The following is a 21500-nucleotide window of genomic DNA, read 5'->3' as shown; positions in this document are numbered from 1 at the left end:
CATCATTTTCCTCCCACGAGACTCAAGGTGAGGTTATGGGGCCAAATCATTGCTCAGGGGACAGAGAGACACCCATGTTGCTGCATGTATGTGAGCATCCCTCACCTACTGCCTGCAGGGCACAGGGTCGCTGCTGCTTCTCAGCAACAAGTCACCTAGAGCTGCATCCTAATGGCAAACCTTAAACAGCCCTTTGGGATCTCACACTAAATTGCCTTTTCCTTTTGCAATGGGGGTTCACAGGTCTGGGAGGCAGCTTCCAGTTCCTTGGGCTGCCCGACCCACATTGACCCATAGGGCACAAACAGCACACAGCCCCAAACCCACTTTCCTCTCTGCCCCGTGCAGTGAGAAAGAAGGTGAAACCAGGCAGAGACCGCACCTAAATCTCCCTTCCTCTGCAACCCTCCCTTTCCTCACCTCGCTGCCGGCTGCGGGCCAGGACGTGGAGCCAGCTGGGTCCTGAGGCCGAGCTCCGAGCCGTGTTTGCCCTCCCTTTCCCTTTGTTTTTTCCTCTCCTCCTGTCATTGCCACCCTGGAGGAAGAGAGGGAGAGGCCGTGCTCACACGCTCTGTTAACCCGCACTGTGATTCTCCCCCTCATGCCTTTGGGAACTGCTCCAGCTCGCTGACGGAGTGCTGCGGGTGCCGCCTCGGGATCACCTTCTCCTGCAGACTCCAGCTGTTGGATGAGCATTTCAACACCCGGCTCTCTGCACCACACGATGCTGCTGGGAGCCCTGCGCTGCCTTGTACTCCTCTCCCTGCTCGGGGAGAGCATCAGTGAGGTCAGGAGGTACTACATTGGGGCCGTGGAGACCGCCTGGGACTACGTGCACAGCGAGCTGCTCTCCATACTGCAGGCATCCCTGGGGTAAAGCTCTTTCTGTTGCCATTCCGCATAGGGCTATTGGTCAACGTGGTGCTGGGTGTGGGTGGGTATACATGGGGCAGGTAGGAAACCCCTAGGTGCCATCCCTTTATCCCACCTGGGATGGGATAAAGCTGCAGGGAAAATACAGAGCTGCTCTGCTTTGCTTTAACACCTTGTGCTTGTGATGTGCTGGGAGCTGGGAGTTGCCTTTCCAGATGCACTTTCTCCTTCCCTTGCTCTGTATCTCAGCTGCTTTGGGGAGATAGAAGCAGAGGTGGAACTCCATTCCCCTCTGCTCTGGGAGCAGTGTTTCCACACTGCAGCTCACAGCATGAAGGCTCTGTGCTGTGCCTGTCCCCAGCTTCTAGCTCTTAATCTCTGCCTGCACTGCATTGCTGGGGCTGAGGCTTTTCTCTTTAGGGAATGAATAGAATTTCGAGTGTTTGGGCATGAAAAGGTGTTGGTATGCAGCAAAAGGAGGGAGGAAGGTATGGTAGCTTTGCCTAAGTGCTTTGCAGTGGGAAGAAGTGGCTGTTGTGTTGTTTGGGCATTGAGATGGTGGTATTTGGAGACAGAAAGCTGTTTGTCTTCTCACTGGATGTGCTCTCTGAGCCTGGGGTGGAGAGCAGGGCTAAAAGATACACCACTGTGAGTCCATCTGTACCCCTTGGAGGTGCTGTGGGGGCTCAAGCTGGTGTCTGCTCTGTTTGCTTGTGTGATACTGGTGGGATGAGTGCTTGGAGCTGATGGGAAGCCAAAGCTATGGGTGGCAGGGAGCTCTGCCCCATGCTGCTCCACCAACAGCCCTGTACAGCCAGAAGCTGCTCCCAGGCACAAGCCTTTCTCCAACAATAAGAGATGGAGATGGACACAGGAAAATACCCAAAGTGCAGAGAAAGGGCACACGGAGGTGAGCCACGTGCCTCTGAGCTGTGCCCACGTATCTCTTACTCCACTGCTTCTCCTTCATGGGATCATCGCTTCATAGCATCCCCAGGAGGATGCAACTCCAGGAGGACATCTGGTGTTGCTGTGACCCACTGGGCTGAGTTGTTTTCACCTTCCCAATGAGTTCCGTTTCTCTTGTTCCTTCCATGCACAAGTGGAATGGCCCCGGGGGTCTCAGCTCTGGCTCTGCGCTGACAGCCACGTAGCACCGACCTGTCTGAGTGCTCCGGCAGCACGGGGTGTTGCCTTTGGCTGTCTCCTGGCTCCCAGAGATAGTGCTGCTAACAATGCCGCTCTGCCGAGCCAGGAACCTCTCTGCTCCTCGGCTGCCCCGGGGTAGGAAGTCGGCGGGGACTGGAGTGTAGGAAGCTGCCAAAGCACTCCGGCCACACGTCCCTGCACTGAGAATGGCCCCTTCGCTCCCTGCAGTGGTTCTGTCACCCTGTATGGGACCCCGTGCTGGGCCCCGGAGCCTCAGATCTCAGAGAGAGCTCCATGATGGGCTTTCTGCAAGATACAGATTGAGGATCCAGCCCCAGGGTGGGCGAGGAAGGGTCTCCCGACAGCAGCGTGGGGGCAAATGCATTACGCTGTTTCTGAGTCATTCTGGCTCCTTCCTCTTCCCCTTGAGGAATAGTCAGGCAGGGAACTGCTGCCTGGGCTCAGACCTTGCTGTTTCTTCAGTGGGAAGTGAACACCACCTGGTCTTTGCTCCAAACAAAGCGGGGCTGGAGGCGGTCTGTCCGCTTACTGGAAATGGGCTCAGTGCTGGGGCTGGGGCTGATAAGCAGCCTCTGAATTCCCCGGAGAGAGGAGCGGCTTTGTTATCCTGATCAACATGCTGGACTCCTTCTGGAAAATGAATTTGCTAAGCTGCTTACAGATCGAAAGTGGCCAGCAGAGATAAGTGGGGTGTGAAGTACACTCAGGCATCCTTCATCCTCCTGCTCCAAGGAGTGTTTTCTCAGGGTCTGGCTGGAAATGCCACTTTGGGCAGAAAAGAAAGGCATGTAGGAATGTTGCCCTGCAGTTTTTCTGCCGGGAATCAAGGAAGGAGGAAGGCCAAGGTGATGTGTGATGGAGCACACATACAGGTGTTGGGGATGTACAGGGCATGGGGGGCTGTGGGGCAGAGCAGCCCTGTATGGCACTGTGCCATGCACCACCGTGTCTTCTTCCCCTGTGATGAATGCTATGACATTAATCACTGCCACGTCGGCATCTGTGAGCTGGGAAAATCCTTTCCAAACACACCTGTGGTCGTCAGCAAACAGAAAGGATGCGACAGTGAGCAATCCCAGGCGGGAAAGGGAGGGAGAGGATGGCTGCAGCTGGTCCATACACTCAGCTTTTCCTTCCTCCTGCAGTGTGTCAGAGCCCCACAAACCACAGCCCACTATGCCCGGTGCCCTCCCAAGGTACAGGAAGGCAGTGTTTGTGGAGTACCTTGATGCATCCTTCACACAGCCCAAGCCCAAGCCAGCGTGGATGGGTAAGAAACACCTATGGTGTTGTGAGCCTAGTGGCCAGACTCATGGTGGATGCTGGTGAAGGCCATCAGCTCCTCATCCAACAACAGGACCTCAGGGCCCAAGGGTGGTTACGCCAGCCCTGCTGCTTGACCCCATCATTTTTTCCCTGCAGGACTCCTGGGTCCCACCATCCGTGCAGAAGTCTATGACACAGTGGTCATCACCTTTAAGAACCTGGCATCCCGCCCCTACAACCTCCATGCTGTCGGGGTGTCCTACTGGAAGGCGTCAGAGGGTGAGTGGGGCCATAGCTGCACCTCCTGCTCTGTGCCTGCCTCCCAGGAGGGGACATGTCCCTCCCCAGCATGGAACTTGCAGCCCAGGCTGTGCTATTATCCTATGACACAGCTACTCTGAGAGAACAAACTGGCATAGAGTGGGGGAGTAGCAAGACCATGCTCAGCCCAGAGCAGGCCTGTATTGATTAGAGAAGTAGTATGTTGGTTAAACCTAAGATTGGATGCTTAGGACCAGTAGGACCATGTATCCTCCAGCACTGGGGCAGATGGAGATGTATGCCCCAAAAAGCACAGCCCTGCTCACTGCCCTGACACCGGCCATTGCCTGCAGCTGTAGAGATAACTGAGGGCTTGAGGTGGGGAAGAAGCACTTCTGTAGGCTCTTTGTGCTGGGGATAATGCTTTGGAGAAATCAGACTTCTTCTGGCTGCAGGCGCAGGGTATGAGGATGACACCAGCCAGCCAGAGCAGGAGGGTGACAGGGTGGATCCAGGGAAGACGCACACGTACATCTGGGAAATCCAGCAGAACCAAGGCCCCACAGATGGTGACTCCCAGTGCCTGACCCACTCCTACTCCTCCAACGTCAACAGTGTGAAGGACACCAACTCCGGTCTGATCGGAGCCCTGCTCGTGTGCCGGCCTGGTAAGGGTAGCATGGGATGGGGGTGGGCCAGGTACAGTCCTGAACTGAGAGGCACGAAATCCAAATATGCCTTTCAGAGGCTGTGTGGCAGTGGATCAGTGAGCTGTGGTCAGCAGCAGCACGTTGGGGGTTCAGCCCTTTCCCCAAAGAGTCCCTTACTGATGTGGTAGACAAACACCCTCAGATTTCCTTGCTGGAGAGAACCTGCTTACTTCTTTCCCTTGTGAGATTTCAGATTACACATGAAATCTTGCCCTGTAGCAGAACCTCATTTATTCACAAGGTGATTTTCTGTGGAAGCAAAAATGTTTGTCTTTCCTTCAGATCTTCAGCAAGCTACGAACATTTATTGCCAGCCAAGGCACTTTGCCAAACAGGATTTAGTTGGAAGACCTACAGGGAAGTTTTATCAGCAAGGGGAGAGGCAAAACACCTGGGGCACTGCTTCAGCCACACTACCTGTGCCTGTCCTCTTCCTTTTGATGAACACAGAGATGACATCTGGACTGTTAACACTCTCAGGGGCGTCAATAAGTGAACTTGATGTGGGACTGGCCCTCTGTGGATGAGCAGTCTCCCATAGGTAGTTGTCCAGACACCTCTGTAGTCACCAGAGAGGAATGAAGCACCTGTGGGGTGCGAGTCAGCTCCCATGTGCTGTCTGCAGCCCAATGACTCGCCACGAGCAATTCCTCCACTGACGGAGCAATGTCTAGACAAGCAGTACAGACAATGGGGATGATGAAGGGGGTGAATGAAATGGGCTCTTCCAGGTGACTAAGTGATGTGAGAGCCAGTGAGGGGAAGGCAAGGCAGAGTGACCTATCAAACCTGCTGGGGGAAGCTACTGCACAACCACAGAGCCTGGGGGACCGCCTGGTCTTCATTTAACAGTTCTTGGAGGGCAGAAAGTGACTTCCCATGGGAGATGGGCATGGTACTTGTTGACTTGTAAAGAGACCCATCTCATGTCCTGTTGCAGGGACCCTGGTGAGAGATGGGGTGCAGAACATGCAGCAAGACCTCGTGATGCTCTTTGCGGTGTTTGATGAAGGTAACTAAGCTAAGTGAGCTGAACACATTGGTGTCACCTGCATTCAGCCTGCTCTGGGGTGTAGGCTTTGGCCATGATGTAGTTGCAGCTATTTGACTTCTACATTGAGCTTCTACATCTCCTTCCTCCATACTCCACATTTGCACCCACCAGTTACTCCTCTCACATGGGCTGAAGGAGTAATTCCCTGCTGTGTGCAGTGCTCACTGCCACTCACGCAAAACCATGGCCAGGCCTGCTATGATCTTCCATCAAGCACTACACCCCCCTGGATTCTGGCTTCTATGGTGGGAAGGTTGCATTTTTCTTTGAAATACCCTCAAGCAAGAGCTGACTACATCCTCCTCTCTCCACAGGGAAAAGCTGGTACTCGGAACCCAGCTCCCCAGACCGCAACAGGAAAGAGCTGCACACCATCAATGGTTACATCAACAGTTCACTGCCGGGTGAGCACTGCTGTGCTGGGGACAAAGGCAGAAGGTGGCACGATTCTCCCCAGAAGAATCCTTTTACAAACCATCTTTTCTCCCACTTCCTAAGCACGCTGAGCTCTTTGAATCTCTCAGAGGAAGGAATTTTCTCCAGCCTTCCAACAATCCTAGTGACCTCCCTCTGCCCTTTCTGGGGTATTTATCTCCTGCTGAAGACATGCTGGAGCCTTGTCCCAGCTGTCCTGTTGGAGCATCAGCACTGTGAGCGCTATGATCAGACAAATATATCCCATTCCCCAGCTCCATGCTTCTCAGAATCAGGCTCTGCATCCTTGACACAAAGAGCATGTGGTTAGTGCTGTGGTTAGGGTTGGGGTTAGAGACACAGAGATGACTCCTGGGTGCTGTCCTTCCCCCTGGCAGGTCTCACTCTGTGCCACAAGAAGCAGATCCATTGGCATGTGATTGCCTTGGGCACTGGGCCAGAAGTCCACTCCATCTTCTTTGAAGGCCACACATTCCTGGTGAGGGGCCACCGTCTCAGCAGCCTAGAGATCTCCCCTGCTACATATCTCACGGCCCAGATCTTGCCAGGAATAGCTGGCTCATTTCGGATATTCTGCCAAATGCCATCCCATCAGCAAGGTAACCTCGGGGCTCAGGGGAAAAGAAGTTCAAGGGACTGGCCGGGCTTTGTGCTGTGCTGTATCTCCAAGGCCATTCTTGTTCAGCCATGTTCTATTGAGGTGCAACCCGGTCCCTAGCCATGATGGCATGGGCTGACCATGTGATGGTATATTTGATGGAGATTGCAGAGGAGAGGCCATCTCCCAGCAGGGACTTGGACTTACCTATGTAGGTAAGTCAACATGACCCTTCCCACCCAGCTGGCATGGAGGCTGTTGTGAAGGTGGAAGAGTGCCCAGAGCTCCAACAGAAGATGGGGCAGCCCTCAGACGAGCCAGAGTACATGGATGAACCTGAAGAAGAAGATGAGGAAGGTTATCATGTCATCCAGGTGCGCTCTTTTGCCAAGAATGACCCTGTGATGTGGACCCACTACATTGCAGCTGAGGAGGTGGACTGGGACTATGCTCCTGTGAAGCCGCCATCTCTGGATAGGTGAGAGATAACTCCTGTGGCCATGGGGCTCTTCCTCAGGGAGGCAGCCCTGCCAGCTCCTCCCCTTTTCCCCAGAAGTTTGTTTTCCCTCCTTGTACATGGGCCCATTTGAAGCCTAGCTGAGGCTTTATCCATAGAAGAAGCACTGGACACTCCTTTGAGGCAATGGGGTGTCCTGTAGGGGTGAGAGTATCTAGGTAGAACAAGACAGGACAAGAGGTGATAACCTTATGTTATATCAGGGAAGGTTTAGGTTGGATATTAGGAAAAAAAATCTTCTCAGAAAGGTAATGCACCGGCCCTGGGGCTCCTGCAGTGCCAATGAGTATCACTTGCAATGCAAATGTTATTCCCCAGCCATGTGTGTAAAGAAGGGGATGGGTGACCCACTCCATACACCAGCATGGCCCTGGGCAGCTGGTCCTTGGAAGGCCTTGCTGTGGTTCTGTCAGCATCCTGCATGTTGCCATTTGCTCTTTCTTGCCTGCAGAAACACCAGCAGACTGTTCCTGGAGTCTGGCCCACAGCGGATTGGTTCAAAGTACAAGAAAGTGATGTTTGTGGAGTACGAGGATGCAACCTTCAAGAAGCGCAAGGTGTCATCCCAAGCAGGCCAGGGAATTCTGGGGCCTGTCCTAAAGGGTGAGGTTGGAGATCAGTTTAAGGTAAGAGAAATTGCTTTCCATGCAGAGAATGGAAAGGGTGTTCTTCTTCCTAACAGCTCTTATTTGCTTCTGGGAGCTTTCCAGGAGCTTTGCATTGCTGCTCCCTGCCCCAGAGTTTCCCTGTGTGTTTGTGGGCATGGAGGTGAAGGTAACACCTTTGGCAAAGCCCTGATAGAGTTATTTAGGGAAGTAAATGAAGGGCTTCACCCAGGGAAGTGGGGAGTGCTTTGAGGCTGTTGCCTGCTGTGCATGCTGTGCCCTGGTCCTCTGGGGCCTCCTGGACTGACAGAGCCCTTCTGTCTCATATGGAAAGTTAGACTAAAGATAGTAACCTGCCTTTTATAAACCTGACATTTTCTTGCCCTCCAAAAACTTGCAATAAGTGGGTACCTCCTGGAAAGATGGGCAGAGCAGGTTGGTAGAGAAACAGTCATTTCTTCAACCCTGCCTCCCACTTTGTGGTCCTGCACAGGCTCCTTTTAGGTGCTGGCAAATACCAATCCCTGTGCACCGGGGTTCAGAATTTCACCCCTACACAGGGCTCACAGCATCCAGACAGAGCCCAGCATCCCCAGTGGCTGTCTTTGTTTCAGATCGTGTTCAGGAATCTAGCCAGCCGACCATACAACATCTACCCTCACGGCCTCACCAGCGTAAAACCATACCATGCCATGAAGCCCTCACAAGGTAAGGCTGTAGGCAGGCCATGGGAATTCAGGACATCAGTTGGCCAGTGCCATTTTCCTGGGCCAGGAGAGCTTCCTGCAGTGCATGTTAAGACAAGCTGCCCAACTAACCCATCTGTACAAGTGCTTGAGACCTCCAGACCCAGTTCAATACCTTCAGTGTGACTTGCACCATCTAGAAACCTGAGCAATTAGATGAAGTGGGTTGACCCCTGGAGGAGCAGCCCAGAGCTAATAGATCTGCCCTTGGCTGTGTGTTGGCAGACAAGGACGTGAAGGACATTCCCATTGCCCCTGGCCAGTCCTTCACCTACAAGTGGAGCATCACAACAGAAGATGGGCCAACGCAGGCGGATCCTCGCTGCCTCACCCGCTTCTACTACAGTTCCATCAACCCAGTGCAAGACACAGCCTCAGGCCTGATTGGGCCTCTCCTGATCTGCTCCAAGAAATCCATGGACCAGAGAGGAAATCAGGTGGGCCCTCCCTCCAGGTTTGGCGGAGAGAGCATCCCATTCCCTTAGAAAGGTGGTGCTTTGTCACTTTAACAGGCTGGAATAACACTGGGGTGGGAGAGGAGGGGGGAGGTAAATACTTGGGTAAAACCAAATGTAACTGTCCTGTTGTCTTCAACCCTAACATCAGTTGCAACCCTCTGCCATCCTCACTCCTTCCTTCTTTCCAATCCTGGATCCTACCTTAGTGAAAAGCAGTGAACTGCTCCCCATGCACCCAGACCAAGGGGCTGATCTGGATGGACCAGCAGCATCCCCTTCCCTCTCTGCTCCCAGATAATGTCGGACGATATGAGGCTGGTGCTGTTTTCTGTCTTCGATGAGAACCGCAGTTGGTACCTGGAGGAGAACATCAGGCGGTTCTGCACCGATGCAGACCACGTGGATAAGCAGGACCCCCAGTTTTATGCCTCCAACATGATGCACAGTGAGTGCAAAGCAGGGAGACCCCAGCTGCTCCCTGCCCCAGGGAAGGAGCAGCTGCATGGCAGCCCCAAGCCATGATGAACCTCTCATCCCGTACTCTCTTCCAGCTATTAACGGCTTTGTCTTTGACAACCTGCAACTGCATCTCTGTCTGCACGAAGTCGTGTACTGGTACGTGCTGAGCGTTGGGGCCCAGACAGATTTCCTCTCAGTCTTCTTCTCTGGAAACACATTCAAGCGCAACATGGTCTTTGAGGACATGCTCACCCTTTTCCCATTTTCTGGAGAAACCGTCTTCATGAGTGTGGAAAAGCCAGGTGAGTAACACGGGCTATTCCATAGACCTTCCCAGCAGGGTGGAGGGAGCACTGCCAGCCAGGGCCCTGCTGGGTGCTGGGACCCGACCACGTTTTGGCAGCCCTGAAAGCAGAGGGATGCACAGCTGCTGGAGCAGCAAAGGTGAAAGGCAGTGATATGGTGCTGCTCATGGCATCTCATTTACCCACACCGCCTTGCAAGAACAGGCGCTCCGGCTGCAGAGAAATCCAAGGAAGGATTTGGGAGTTTGATTACTTTGGGGTTTGATCATTTCCCCCTGCTCAGCATTTCTTTTCCCCTTCGCATTTGCAAAGCGGTGCCGTTAACCGTTTCCTTACTAACGGCGGAAGGAGGCTTTGCGGTGCGGCTGCACGCAGCTCACGAGCGCTGCTCCAATCTAAGTCAGAGCCAAACACTGCAACCCTGCGAGCACCGCCGGTGCGAGGAAGGCCAGCAGCAGATGACAGCTCTCTCCAGCGTCAGAGCTGCGTTACTGCACGGTGCTCGGCGGGGATGCGAGCAAAGCACAGCCTTCTCATTGCTTTCTTCTTGAGTGGGAGAGACGTTGTCTGCGGGTAAAGTGTATCTGCAGGGCACCATCGTGTCTTCGGGGGCGGATTACGGCTGTGCTGTGATCATCCTGTGGGTTCTCAGTGCATCACTTCTCATCAGGCCTGGTGGCAAAAAACACCAGCCCCGCTGATGGCGCTTGTTCATTTCTGACGTCACCTGCGGTCCTGATGGCTCTAAGATCCCCTGGGGACTGTGAGATCACTAGCATGACCTAGAAGTGGCCTGAAAATGTGGGTTACGCTTTCAAGGGATGAGTTGTGGTGGGCTGATGGTTGGACTAGATGACCGTAGCGGTGTTTTCCAACCTTTATGATTCTATCTTATAATCTGTCTGATTCTCCCCTGATTCCCCACGGTGGGGATTGATGGTGTCCTCTTGTCTTCCCCTGAGACAGGCATTTGGACACTGGGATGCATGAATCCTGATTTCAGAGACCGAGGGATGCACGCCAAGTTCACTGTTGCTCAGTGCCAGCTTGAGGGAAGTCCTGATGAGGAGGAGTATGAGGATTATGTAGAGGATGACTTTGAGCTCCAACCCAGGGGCTTCTCTAAGAGAAAGAGCCAGCGCAGGCCATGTGTGAGAGAGCAGCCCAACAACGTCACCTCTTCCAAAAATGAAACAAGGAAGCCAGCACTGTGCTTGACAGAACCCAGCCATGGTGCCCTCCCACACAATGGCACACATTCTGGACCTTCTTCCAATGGCACGTCAGCATTCCCAGGGAGCCCACATCCAGATGATATTTCCACCTCCTCTCTGCCAGACTATGACCGAGTGTCATATGAGTCCTTCCTGGCAGATGAAGAACTGTCGAAAACCATCAGGCAGGACCAAGGTGCTGGGGCACATATCAGTGGAGAGATCCATGGCACTGTGAGCTCAAGAGAAGGTTTGCACCAAAGTAAGCCAGCTCCAGAAGATGATATGGAGGAAAAGAAGATGACAAATGTCTTAGAGGTGCAGGAGCCAGTAAAAGCAGCAGTGGTCCAGTCTGGTGGTACGTTACAGATGCTGGAAACAGAGACTCAAAAGCCAACGGCTCACACAAATGATCTGTTGAACTCACCTGTTTTTGCTGCTGGCAAAGGCCCTCTTCAAGACACCAGGAGCTCATTTCAACAAGATGACCTGGAGCGCAGTTTGGGACTTCAAGTCACAGCTTCAGAGGGTGCTGATGTAACACCCTTACATCTCCATGAGTCAAGGGAGGCAAGCAATATAGGACCAACATTAGGCAGCGACCCTAACTCCTCCTTCACACCAGACAGCCCTTTGGGACCCTCAGCCAGGACAGAGGACATCAAGACTTCTCAGAGCCACAGTGCAGAAAGCAATCGCCCCTCCAATGAGGTAGATGCCAGACTGAATAAAAGACCTCACCAAGTGGTTTCACAGGGTTTTAATGAATCTTTGGGAGGGGAAAATGTTTCTTTCTCAGACCTACGAGCTGTACAAGAACAAATCCTCACAGACGTGAAGAACTCCTTGCCTGCAAACAGCAGCACCGAAGTCAAAGAGTTTGCCAAAGGCACCTTTGCACACAGCAATGACCTTGAGCCTTCCAGATACTTAACAACAGAAGAAAGGGATGAGTTAATCCTGGAGGCAGTGTTTCAGGATGCTACAGCCACTAAGGAGTTGCCAGAGACAGATAGCCTTGTCCTTTCTGAATCAGACATTGTGGCCAATGACACAAGGCAGTCCCCAAATGCACTGAGCATGGGTGTCCCTAGCTGGAGACCCCGACGAGCCAGGTCCCTGCAGAGCAGAGGCTTGGGGCATGGTCTGGGCCTTCCCAGCCCCACTTCTGGCAGCAGGGAGTCCCTCTCTGTGGGTAATGGAGCAGTGCAGGACCGGCGAAGCAGCTTGCTCCCCACACAGGCAGCACCAGGGAGTCGGGCAGTGATGGAAGGCAGCAGCAACAAGCAAGATGGTAACAATGATACCAATGTGGCTTCAAACTGGGACCCAGTCTCACCAGGGGCAGCAGGGCATGCTGTGGGCTTGCAGAGCCCAGCTTTGGCTGCCTTGCAGCCAGATGAAGGGGTTGCCTGGGGGGCTCTGTGGGGCAAGCAGGGACAGGGGAGAAGCCAGTTGGAGGAGGAGACAAATGCTGTGGAGCAGCCAGATCGGGAGAGGACCTGGTTTAGTCCCCAGCATCTGGAAGCCAACGCCACAAAGGACTCTGTGTCTGAGAGCACCTCTGGGCAAAACCCTGATGAAATGCCCACAAAAGTGGCTCCTAAGGAGAATACTTCCCTGCCTCTGATCAGCCCTGCATTCAACCACAGCACAGTTGAGAAACCAGACAAACACGTGCAGGCCAGTTCAGATGGACAGAAGGTGCTTGGCAGGAAAGATGTCCCTGGAGAAAGTGGGAAAGTGGAAGGGCCTGAGGAGGATGGGGAAAGTGGCAACATGGTGGGGAAGAGGAGCCATGCAGCAGAACACAGGGACAGCCTGAACAACAAGACCCTCTCCAGCCTCTTGATGTCAGAATCTAACATCACGGACTACGATGACTATAGTGAAACACAGCAGGATTTTGACATCTATGGGGAAAATGAGCATGACCCACGCTCCTTCCAGGGGCAGATACGACAATACTTCATTGCGGCAATGGAGGTGATATGGGAATATGGGAACCAGAGACCCCAGCACTTCCTAAAAGCCACGTAAGTGTTGCTGGCTCTCATGTGTTCCCCTAGCACTGCATGGCATGGCTCCATATGTAGTCAGCAGCTTGGGACTGCCAGGAGCTCAGGCCTCTTACTACGTGACCCAGTCAGGTTGCCTAGGGGAAGGATGCTCCCAGCACTGCATCCTCAATAAGGAGTTTGATACCTCCAGAGTCCCTGAGCATCCTTGCAAATGGCTCAGGGATGTGCTTGGCTCTGTCGGTAGAGCAGATCTGCTCCCCTCACTGCCAGACTGCTCAGCACAGGTGCACGTGGCTGTGCCCTAGGGACAGTGTCACCTCAACTGTTTAACTCCAGTCACTCCTGCAGGGACCCCACGAGTGGCAGGAGGAAACCTTTCCGGCAGTACCGCAAGGTGATTTTCAGAGAGTACTTGGATGGTTCCTTCACTCAGCCGGTGATGCGGGGAGAGCTGGACGAACACTTGGGCATCCTCGGGCCATACATCAGGGCAGAAGTTGAAGATACCATCATGGTGAGTTCTTCCTATAAACTCTGATCTCTCCCCTTGGTTGCCTCTGCTCACTGAGCATTGGAATGCTTTAGGGTATGTAGGGTAAAAGGGATTGTAAAAAGGGTAATGAGCTTTTGCTTCCCCTCCCATCCGGTGCAGGTCAAGTTCAAGAACCTGGCCTCGCGGCCCTTCTCCTTCCACTCCTCACTGCAAGGCTATGAGGAGCTGCAGGGAGGTGAAGCGGTACAGCCCGGTGAGCTGCGCGAGTACTCCTGGAAGGTGCTGCCCCAGATGGCACCCACCACACAAGAGTTTGACTGCAAGGCCTGGGCTTACCTCTCCAACGTGGACCTGGTGGGTGGAAAGCTGTGGGCAGCATGTCTGGGCTCTGTCTGTGGGGTCAAGGCTTTTCCTATGGTGCTGTGCTTTGAGCAGATGCTGGCTGTGTAGATTCACAGCTGACTAATACAGTGACGAACATACGCTGCTACTCCCCTCCCCTTCTCTTCCCTTCCCTCCCCTCCTTCCACCCCCTCCCCTTAGTTGTGCCTTTTCAGGGAAACTTGTGGGAATTTGCATTCTGGAGCCCCGTAAGCTCACAATCTAGTTGAATTTCATCCCTGGGATCCAATGCAAGTGGAGCAAAGTTGGACACTTGCATCAGACACTTGGGATACTGCTTGCCTTGAATGTGCTGTGGAAAATGGCACTGCTCATGCCATGTCCTGTGTATGGGTTAGAAACCAGGTTAGGGATGTGGACAGGACCATCACCTTCAGAGAATCGTAGAAGCGTAGAATCATAGAATGGCTGGGGTTGAAGGATCCTCAAGGATCAACCCCTCTGCCACGGCTAGAGTTGAAACCACTAACTCAGGCAGGAGGTCAGATCGGGTGGTCAGCAGCATCACATCCCACTCCAACACAAACTTGTCTTGCAGGAGAAGGATTTGCACTCAGGCCTCATCGGGCCACTGATCATCTGCCGCCGTGGGGTGCTGAGCTCCGCTTTCAAGCGGCAGCTGGCAGTGCAGGAGTTCTCTCTGCTCTTCACCATCTTTGATGAGACCAGGAGCTGGTACTTCACAGAGAACATGAGGAGGAACTGCCGCCCACCGTGCCGCATCCAGCTGGACAACCCTGACTTTAGGAGAAACCATTCCTTTCATGGTGAGGACCCGGCCCTTACCCTTTCCATCCCACAACACGTTGGGGTGGGAAGGCTCAAGGTGTCCAGGCCACTCCTGACCGCTGCCTTTCCCAGCCATCAACGGCTACGTGGGGGACACTCTGCCTGGACTGGTGATGGCTCAGCAGCAGCGGATCCGCTGGCACCTCCTGAACATGGGCAGCACTGAAGATATCCATTCTGTCCACTTTCATGGGCAGATGTTCAGCATCAGGACGAGCCAGGAGTATCGCATGGGAGTCTACAACCTTTATCCTGGTGAGATGCAGCCTGGATGTCGTGCACAGCCCAACTGCATGGCTTTGTGTCTGTGCCTGTTAGGATGTGCTGGGGGACAGCGAGGATGGGGAATGGATCTGAAAGGGTCAGACTCTGTTTGTACAACACTTGGCACCATTGCACTGTGCTATGGCTGGTTAATCCCCTCTGCTCTGCTCTCCATTCCTGGCCAGGTGTCTTTGGGACGGTGGAGATGCAGCCCTCACACGCTGGGATCTGGAGGGTGGAATGCAGAGTGGGGGAGCACCTGCAGGCTGGGATGAGTGCCCTCTTCCTCGTGTACAACCAGGGTGAGTGTCTCCTTTGTGCCCAGAGAAGCACGCTTTGAGCTCCCCGTCCCCATGGGTTGTCCAAGCAGCATCCCCTGTGTTCTCATTCAATTCATACTTTGACTTCAGCCCTTGCCAACCAAAACACATCCCTGGCAGAGACGTGTTTGGGGTGAAGGTTGGAGACCTCTTAGTGCTTTATTCAGCTGCAAATATTTTCTCCCAGAGCACGTGCGAAGAGGTAAACTGAGGCACAGAGAGCAATGCTGCCTGATGGCAGGTCGCTCTGATAGAAACATCCCTGAGAGCAAATGCCAAGTGCACAGGAAACCTCCGGCTCCACTGCCTCCAGAACAACACGTTTCTCCCCCTCTGTAAATAATGCAGGGGGAAGCAGTTAGCGAGGCTGGTGCTTTATCACACTGTGACAGCCCCTCTCCTCTTCTTAAAGGAGCAGTAAATGTCATCCAGAAAACATTTCCATAACTTAAAAATCTGCTTAAGATTTTAAAATGCGTGTTTTCTCCCCAAAAGCATTTGCCATGCAGCAGTGATGCCAAGATGTGACAAGTTGCTAATAATAAGAGCTATTATAAGAGGTAAACAGCTCTGTGCTCAGCAGTGCAGAAGAAAGACAGGAGTGTCAGGCAGGTTTCCCTTTAGCAACGTGATATTTGTTTTTAAAAGATGCTGCCTAGCAACAAAAAGGCCAAAGGGTGAGACACAGGTGTAAGGAAGAGCCACTTGTCAGCACTGCTGAGAGACAGAGACATGGGGACAGGAGGTCATGGGCTCAGGGATAGCAGAGCAGCACTAGTATGGCCAAAGACAGATGATGGGACCTTTGCTGTGGCCTCTATCAACCAGCCATCCCCATTTTTCTCCTTGTTTGCCTGCAGATTGCCAGAACGCCCTAGGCATGGCCTCAGGCTACATTGCAGACTCTCAGATCACAGCATCAGGGCAAGAAGGTGAGTTTGGTGTGGTTGTTGGGGCTGGGTCTGATTCAGCACACACAGCTCAAGCATGGTCAAAGCTGGACTTGAGCAAGTCCCCTCCATCCATGCTCACGTCAGGGTCCCACCTGGGACATGAAGGTGCCTCCCCTTTGCACCGTGGCTATGTTACCCTGCTTGAAGCTGCTGATCCCTCAGGAGACAGGCGATGCTCAGGGCTCATCCTGCAGGTGGGCAGCACTTCCTGCTCCTCATCCCTTTGCGCTCTCCTTGCAGGGCCGTGGGCCCCTAAGCTGGCCAGGCTGCACAACTCTGGCTCCATCAACGCATGGAGCACTGGTGAAGGCAACCCCTGGATCCAGGTGAGAGGGGTCCTGTGGCCATGGGTCCTGCTGTGTGTTTCCATGGGCACACACTGTCTGGCGCACCCTGCAAAAGGACCCACACACACAGGCATCAGAGATTGACCCCTGCATTTCATTCCCAGGTGGACCTTTTACACCTCAAGATCATTCATGGCATAAAGACCCAAGGAGCTCGACAAAGGCTCTCCAGTCTCTACGTCTCTCAGTTTGTTGTCTTCTACAGCCTCGATGGGCAAAGGTGGAAGAAATACAAGGGCAACGCCACCAGCACACAGATGGTGAGGAGGATCAGTACTGGGACTGACTTAAAAAAACAAAACACAACAACTTGGTGAATATATAGGAAGTTCATTTGCACAGACCCTGAGTTTCTTCCCCTCTGTTTCTCAGTGGTTTGCCCTGATTTGCCCCATTCACATTCCTTTGGTCTGAGTCACACTTCAGAATATTCCCTGAGCTGTAAGGATGGTGATAAGATACAGAAGCGCCAGACTGAAATGATCTCGTCCATGCTAATCTTTGTCCTGTCTAGATCTTTCTACTGACACAACAGCTCCTTTTCAACCTCTTCCCTGCAGTTGTTTTTTGCAAACGTGGATGCAACCTCGGTGAAAGAAAATCACTTCAACCCCCCGATCATAGCCCGTTACATCCGCATCAACCCCACTCACTACAACATCCGCACCACGTTGCGCATGGAGCTCATCGGCTGCGATCTGAACAGTAAGTCCCACCTGGGACACCCAGTAACGAAGCTGGGGGCTGATCCAGCAGGGGGCTGAGTGCTCAGATTTGAGACTCCCCATGTTTCAGGTCCCCTCAGGTGTGGGGCCCTCACCACTTTGTCCTGAAGCACAGGAAACTTTGGGCAGCGGCTGAGCTGATAGCTGGGGAAGTGCTGCCTCAGCTTGGGGAGCAGGAAACAAGCAGAGAGATGTGCTATGGGCTTTTTGCTCTGGGATCCTTTCCTTAGCTTTGCACAGAGCAAGGCAGATCCTTACAGGCAGCAGCTCTGTGCTGGCACCTCACAGCAGGCAGATGAACATGCACACCAGTTAGTGTGCGTCCAGTGTTTCTCCAGTCATCCTTCCCCTTGAAACGAGTTTGTCCTGGCAGACAGACAAATACTCCAGATTCCTCCTAGATAAAATCTCCAGGGAGAAAAGAAGGTGGGAGGAGTGGCAGGTGTCATTTGTCACTGCCCAGCCAGAGCCACGCTGCAAAGGCACTGAGCAGGAAAGTGCATGGAGGGCAGAGGGAGGAGTGTGCATCCAGGAGGCACCTCCATGATGGGTGTCTGTTATCCCTTCTGACAAGTTGCTTCTCCCTTCCAGGTTGCTCCATGCCCCTAGGAATGGAGAACAAAGGGATCCCTGACCAGCGCATCTCTGCGTCATCCTACAGCTCCAACATCTTCTCCAGCTGGTCACCCTCCCAGGCCCGCCTGAACCTGCAGGGAAGGACCAATGCATGGAGACCAGAGGTAGCCCAGCAAGGAGACCCCCAGTAGGCAGCTGGGGCATGAAACAGGCAGGCTGGGTGCTCGCTCCTCTCCCGGCCAGGGTACCTTTAGTAGTGGTTCAGCCGCACATACCAGATGCAGACAGGTTGCTCCCAGCAGCTCTAGCCCTGATGGGGTGGGTGCAGCCCAGTGTGCCATGCAGGGTCAGCTTGGCTTCAGCTGCTGGGTGTTTTTTTCTCACTGCTGCTGCTGGTGATGCAGAAGGGTAAAGGCAATGTGTCCTTCCTCAGAGCAACAGCCCCAATGAGTGGTTGCAAGTGGACTTTGAAGCAACTAAGAAGGTGACTGCAATCATAACCCAAGGTGCCAAGGCTGTCTTCACTCACATGTTTGTGAAGGAGTTTGCTGTCTCCAGCAGCCAGGATGGTGTCCACTGGAGCCTGGTCCTGCATGATGGCAAGGAGAAGGTAGGCAGAACTGCAGCAGCTCTGGAACAACAAACATGCCCACAGCAGTTCTGTAACAGCAGCTAACCAAGCTGTGCTTTTTTCCACTCTAAAGAGTTCCCAAGAGGCTCTGGTCTTTGTTGGTTGTGCTCTCAAGCCATGGGCTCTCTGCACCAGAGCTCAGCACAGCAGCCAGCACCCCACAGACTCCTCTCTCCTTTCCAGATTTTCAGAGCAAACAGAGATTATACCACCACAGTGCAGAACAGCCTGGAGCCGCCGCTCTTTGCCCGCTATGTGAGGATACACCCCCGCCACTGGCACAACCACATCGCCCTGCGGATAGAGTTCCTCGGCTGTGACACCCAGCAGGTGTACTGATGGGCAGCACTGGCCCATGGACCCACATCCAGCTGGACACTGAACTCTCACTGGGGCTGGAGCTGGCCCTGTGTGTCCAGGAGGTGCTGGTGGCATCAGCAGAGATTTCTCTGCTCCCAGTGCTGTGCTAATGGCTCCTGCTGACAGGGCGGACTGTTTGTCATCACTGCCTTCCTGCTCCTCATCTACCCCATGCCATATAGTCAGACGTAATGCTGAAGAATTAAACAGTAATTTTCCAGTATCTCTGCACTTTCTCCTCTTCTCCAACCTTGGAGTCCCCAGGGGCTCAGTCAGCATTACCAGCAGCCGGTAATTAAATAATGAGCCCCAGGATCCTCAGCTTTGTTTTCCACAAGCACAGCCCTGGAGGAGGCAGTGGCAAAGATAAGGGCTGAGGGCAGAGGCCCTGCTCCCCTCCCCAGGGCACATTTCACAACCCGTGGGGATCCGGATGCCTCGCCTGGAGGCAATGCTTGCACAACCCAACTCAGCACTGGGCTTTGGCCCTCAGTTCGCTTAATCTCCTTCCTGGGCTGTGCTGACATGGCTAGATGCCACCCTGGGGCATTTTGGGGCTGGCTGCAGCAATGTTCTCCTTGTTTCTGAGTGGAAGAGCTCTGTTGGTGGCTTTGGTTGGACACTGTCCATGCCAGTATGCCCAGCACTGGGAAACACAGGAAGGTCCTGGCGAGTGGTGCCAGCTGGAAAGCTGTTCTCACACCCCTCAGTGCTCTGTCCCCAGCACTGAATCCATTCCTGGAGGCCCCAGCAGGGCCTTTGCCTGTTTCTTGTCCTCTCTGCAGCTTTATTTCAGGAGGAGATGCCCACAAAGCCTGAGCCCCAGTAGGACTCAGCTCCTTGCAGCATCACAGGGCAACAGCAGCGCTCCTCTTCACAGGGCTGTGTGGGCTGCAGCACCCTTCCCACGCTCCACAGCCCTATGGATACTTCTCCCCCTCCTTATTACCTGCTGGTAGACATCTCCCGTCCCAGCAGTGCTCACAATGGCCCCACCATGGGGGAGTTCATGAGTTTTCTGTTGGTGCGAACCTTCTGGAATGGTCCAGAGCATTGTGGGGCAGGTGGTGACCATGGCTTCATGGTTGCCTACCTCTCTGCAGTGCCAGCAGTGTCGTGCCCGTCCTCCTCCTGTGCTGTGAGTGCTGGGGGAGGGAGGGAGCCAGGATGTCCCCAAACCCACACCCAGAGGAGATCAGAAACTGAGGCTTTGATGGAAGCGGTGCTGAAAACCCCACGCATCCTCCTCATGCATCGCTGTACAAGGAGCCTTTCCTGTGGCCCTGGCAATGATTACATTACAGCCCCAGATAGGAGGTGCAATTACCCTTTGGCTTAATTGCATTCTGACAGTAAGCAGGCACATATGGGAACAGGCACTGCCTGGTGTGAGCAGGACTGGAGGGAGGAGCTGGGACCATAAGCTTCTCGACAGGGAGCATCCCCACCAGGGGACCTGGTTAGAGGTCTTCCCTTCAGCACAGTGTTCTGTATGATGGGAATATGATCCCTGGCCCCTACCAGTGGGTCTCAGCCTCCCACCTCCAGCAACAAGCTGCTCCTCACAGATGTCAGGTAACACAGGATTAGGTCAGAAGAAATGCTGCCCACACCACGACCTTCTCTGGATCACTTTTCAAAGAGGAAACAGCTGAAGCTTCTGTGGGCAACCAAGCAGCCTTTGCCAGGCAGCCCTCAGGATGTTCTCCAGCCGCCCAGCACACAGTGAGAACACTGGGATGGGGCCGCAGGGAGCTGTGTCAGAGCCTGCCAAGCTCTGGCATCCATTACTGGAAGTGTCTCTTGACATTTATCTTGTGGGGAATGGAGACCAGATGCCATTTCCTCCTGGCGCGACGCAGCTCTCAGCTGCACTGTAGCTTTCCCCAACCCACAGATGTTATTTTGCAGAGGAAGGGCTGGAGCAGCACTAAGTGCTCTGCCCTGTCCCATGTGTCCTGCAGATGCCTCCTGGCCAGCTGAGAAGGGCTTGGGGCAGGGCAGTCCCAGCAGAGCCCTCCAACCTGCTGGGCACATGTATGGGTGCTGCATGCCATCAGGGCACTTCTCGAGGCCCTCAGCCTCGTTTGTTGTTTCCTCATAGTGCTCTGATTTTACAGGCCTCCTCCCAGGGAGCCCTGCAGACAAAAACCAACCCCAGGGCCTGACTGAAAGTCACCGCTAGGCTGCGTGAGGCCATGGTCCTGCGAGCTGCCTTATTCCTCATCGCCATGCTGACTGCCTTGTTCTGCCAACATGACTCCAAGCCCAAGATCGCCTCCCTGCTGGGAGGGGTGATACAGAGGAAGAAGCTGGAACAGCACCAGGGGATATACTTGGATGACATGTGGGTCACGAAGGTCACGAAGGTCCCTCTTGATGCACAGGAGGGAATAGGCTCCAGCCAGGTGATCCTGCGTAAGTACACAGCAGTGCTTCATGCAGCAGCTCTGCACAGCAGCATGGGGGAAGAAGGGCCTGACCCTGCTTCAAAAGATGCTCAAATCCAGGGAAAAAAATGCATTGGTATCACTGGTGTTTCTCTGCTCCCTTCCTCACAAAGACACGTCTCTTCTCAGGCACCCGTCGGTCCTGGCTGGTGGACTACCTGGGTGACACGTGGTCTCACTTCTATGAGAACTTCCCCATCGCTGTCCTGTACGTCTTCCCCATCACTGTGCTGCTCCTGCTGCTGCTCTGCTGCCTCACGTACGTGTGTGCACGTTGCACACCCCCCGCTGCTCCCATTCTAAAGGAGCTGTGTTTGCTGGGTTGCAGCTCTGCAGTGCCCACTGTCCCAGCACAAGGCAGCAGGGAGGAGGTGCACCCTGTGCTCTTTGTGTTTTGTAGGGTAGCAATGGATTGAGGTGAGCTGGGGAGCTCTGAGAGAGGCAGAGTGGCTATGCTGGAAGAAATTCTGGTGCCTTGATGGAGCACAGCTCCAAGAA

General features: G+C 53.8%; 1 protein-coding gene across 3 annotated transcripts; it reads left to right on the top strand.

The window, feature by feature from the left end:
- Positions 1–418: 418 nt before the first annotated feature.
- Positions 419–18775, top strand: F8 (coagulation factor VIII). 3 transcript variants are annotated; one of them, XM_015860075.2, is made up of 26 exons: positions 419–873; positions 3189–3313; positions 3466–3588; positions 4026–4238; positions 5221–5292; positions 5649–5738; positions 6147–6368; positions 6611–6845; positions 7336–7510; positions 8104–8197; positions 8461–8672; positions 8988–9138; positions 9245–9454; positions 10424–12707; positions 13041–13206; positions 13345–13539; positions 14126–14354; positions 14449–14631; positions 14826–14942; positions 15821–15892; positions 16154–16239; positions 16365–16520; positions 16821–16965; positions 17577–17725; positions 17995–18171; positions 18376–18775. In XM_015860075.2, exons 1-26 carry the CDS (start codon positions 689–691, stop codon positions 18529–18531), a joined length of 6222 nt encoding a protein of 2073 aa, XP_015715561.1. In that variant the 5' UTR covers positions 419–688; the 3' UTR covers positions 18532–18775. The 3 variants fall into 3 exon arrangements, with proteins under 3 accessions (XP_015715561.1, XP_015715563.1, XP_015715564.1); XM_015860077.2 differs by lacking the exons at positions 419–873; positions 3189–3313; positions 3466–3588; ... (4 more) ...; positions 6611–6845; positions 7336–7510 and adding an exon at positions 7544–7896 and having other exon boundaries at positions 8070–8197; XM_015860078.2 differs by lacking the exons at positions 419–873; positions 3189–3313; positions 3466–3588; ... (8 more) ...; positions 8988–9138; positions 9245–9454 and adding an exon at positions 9494–10030.
- Positions 18776–21500: the final 2725 nt, after the last annotated feature.

This window comes from Coturnix japonica, chromosome 4 (assembly GCF_001577835.2).
Source record: "Coturnix japonica isolate 7356 chromosome 4, Coturnix japonica 2.1, whole genome shotgun sequence".
Lineage (NCBI taxonomy): Eukaryota > Metazoa > Chordata > Aves > Galliformes > Phasianidae > Coturnix > Coturnix japonica.
The sequence above is the reverse complement of the archived record's forward strand: the minus strand, read 5'-3'. Positions and strand labels throughout refer to the sequence as shown.

Excerpts from the sequence above, each read along its gene's own strand:
- F8 (XM_015860075.2), top strand. The coding sequence starts at position 689 with ATGAGCATTTCAACACCCGGCTCTCTGCACCACACGATGCTGCTGGGA. Across the intron at positions 874-3,188 it reads ATACTGCAGGCATCCCTGGG|TGTGTCAGAGCCCCACAAAC; the intron begins GTAAAGCTCTTT and ends TTCCTCCTGCAG. Across the intron at positions 16,521-16,820 it reads ACGCCACCAGCACACAGATG|TTGTTTTTTGCAAACGTGGA; the intron begins GTGAGGAGGATC and ends TCTTCCCTGCAG.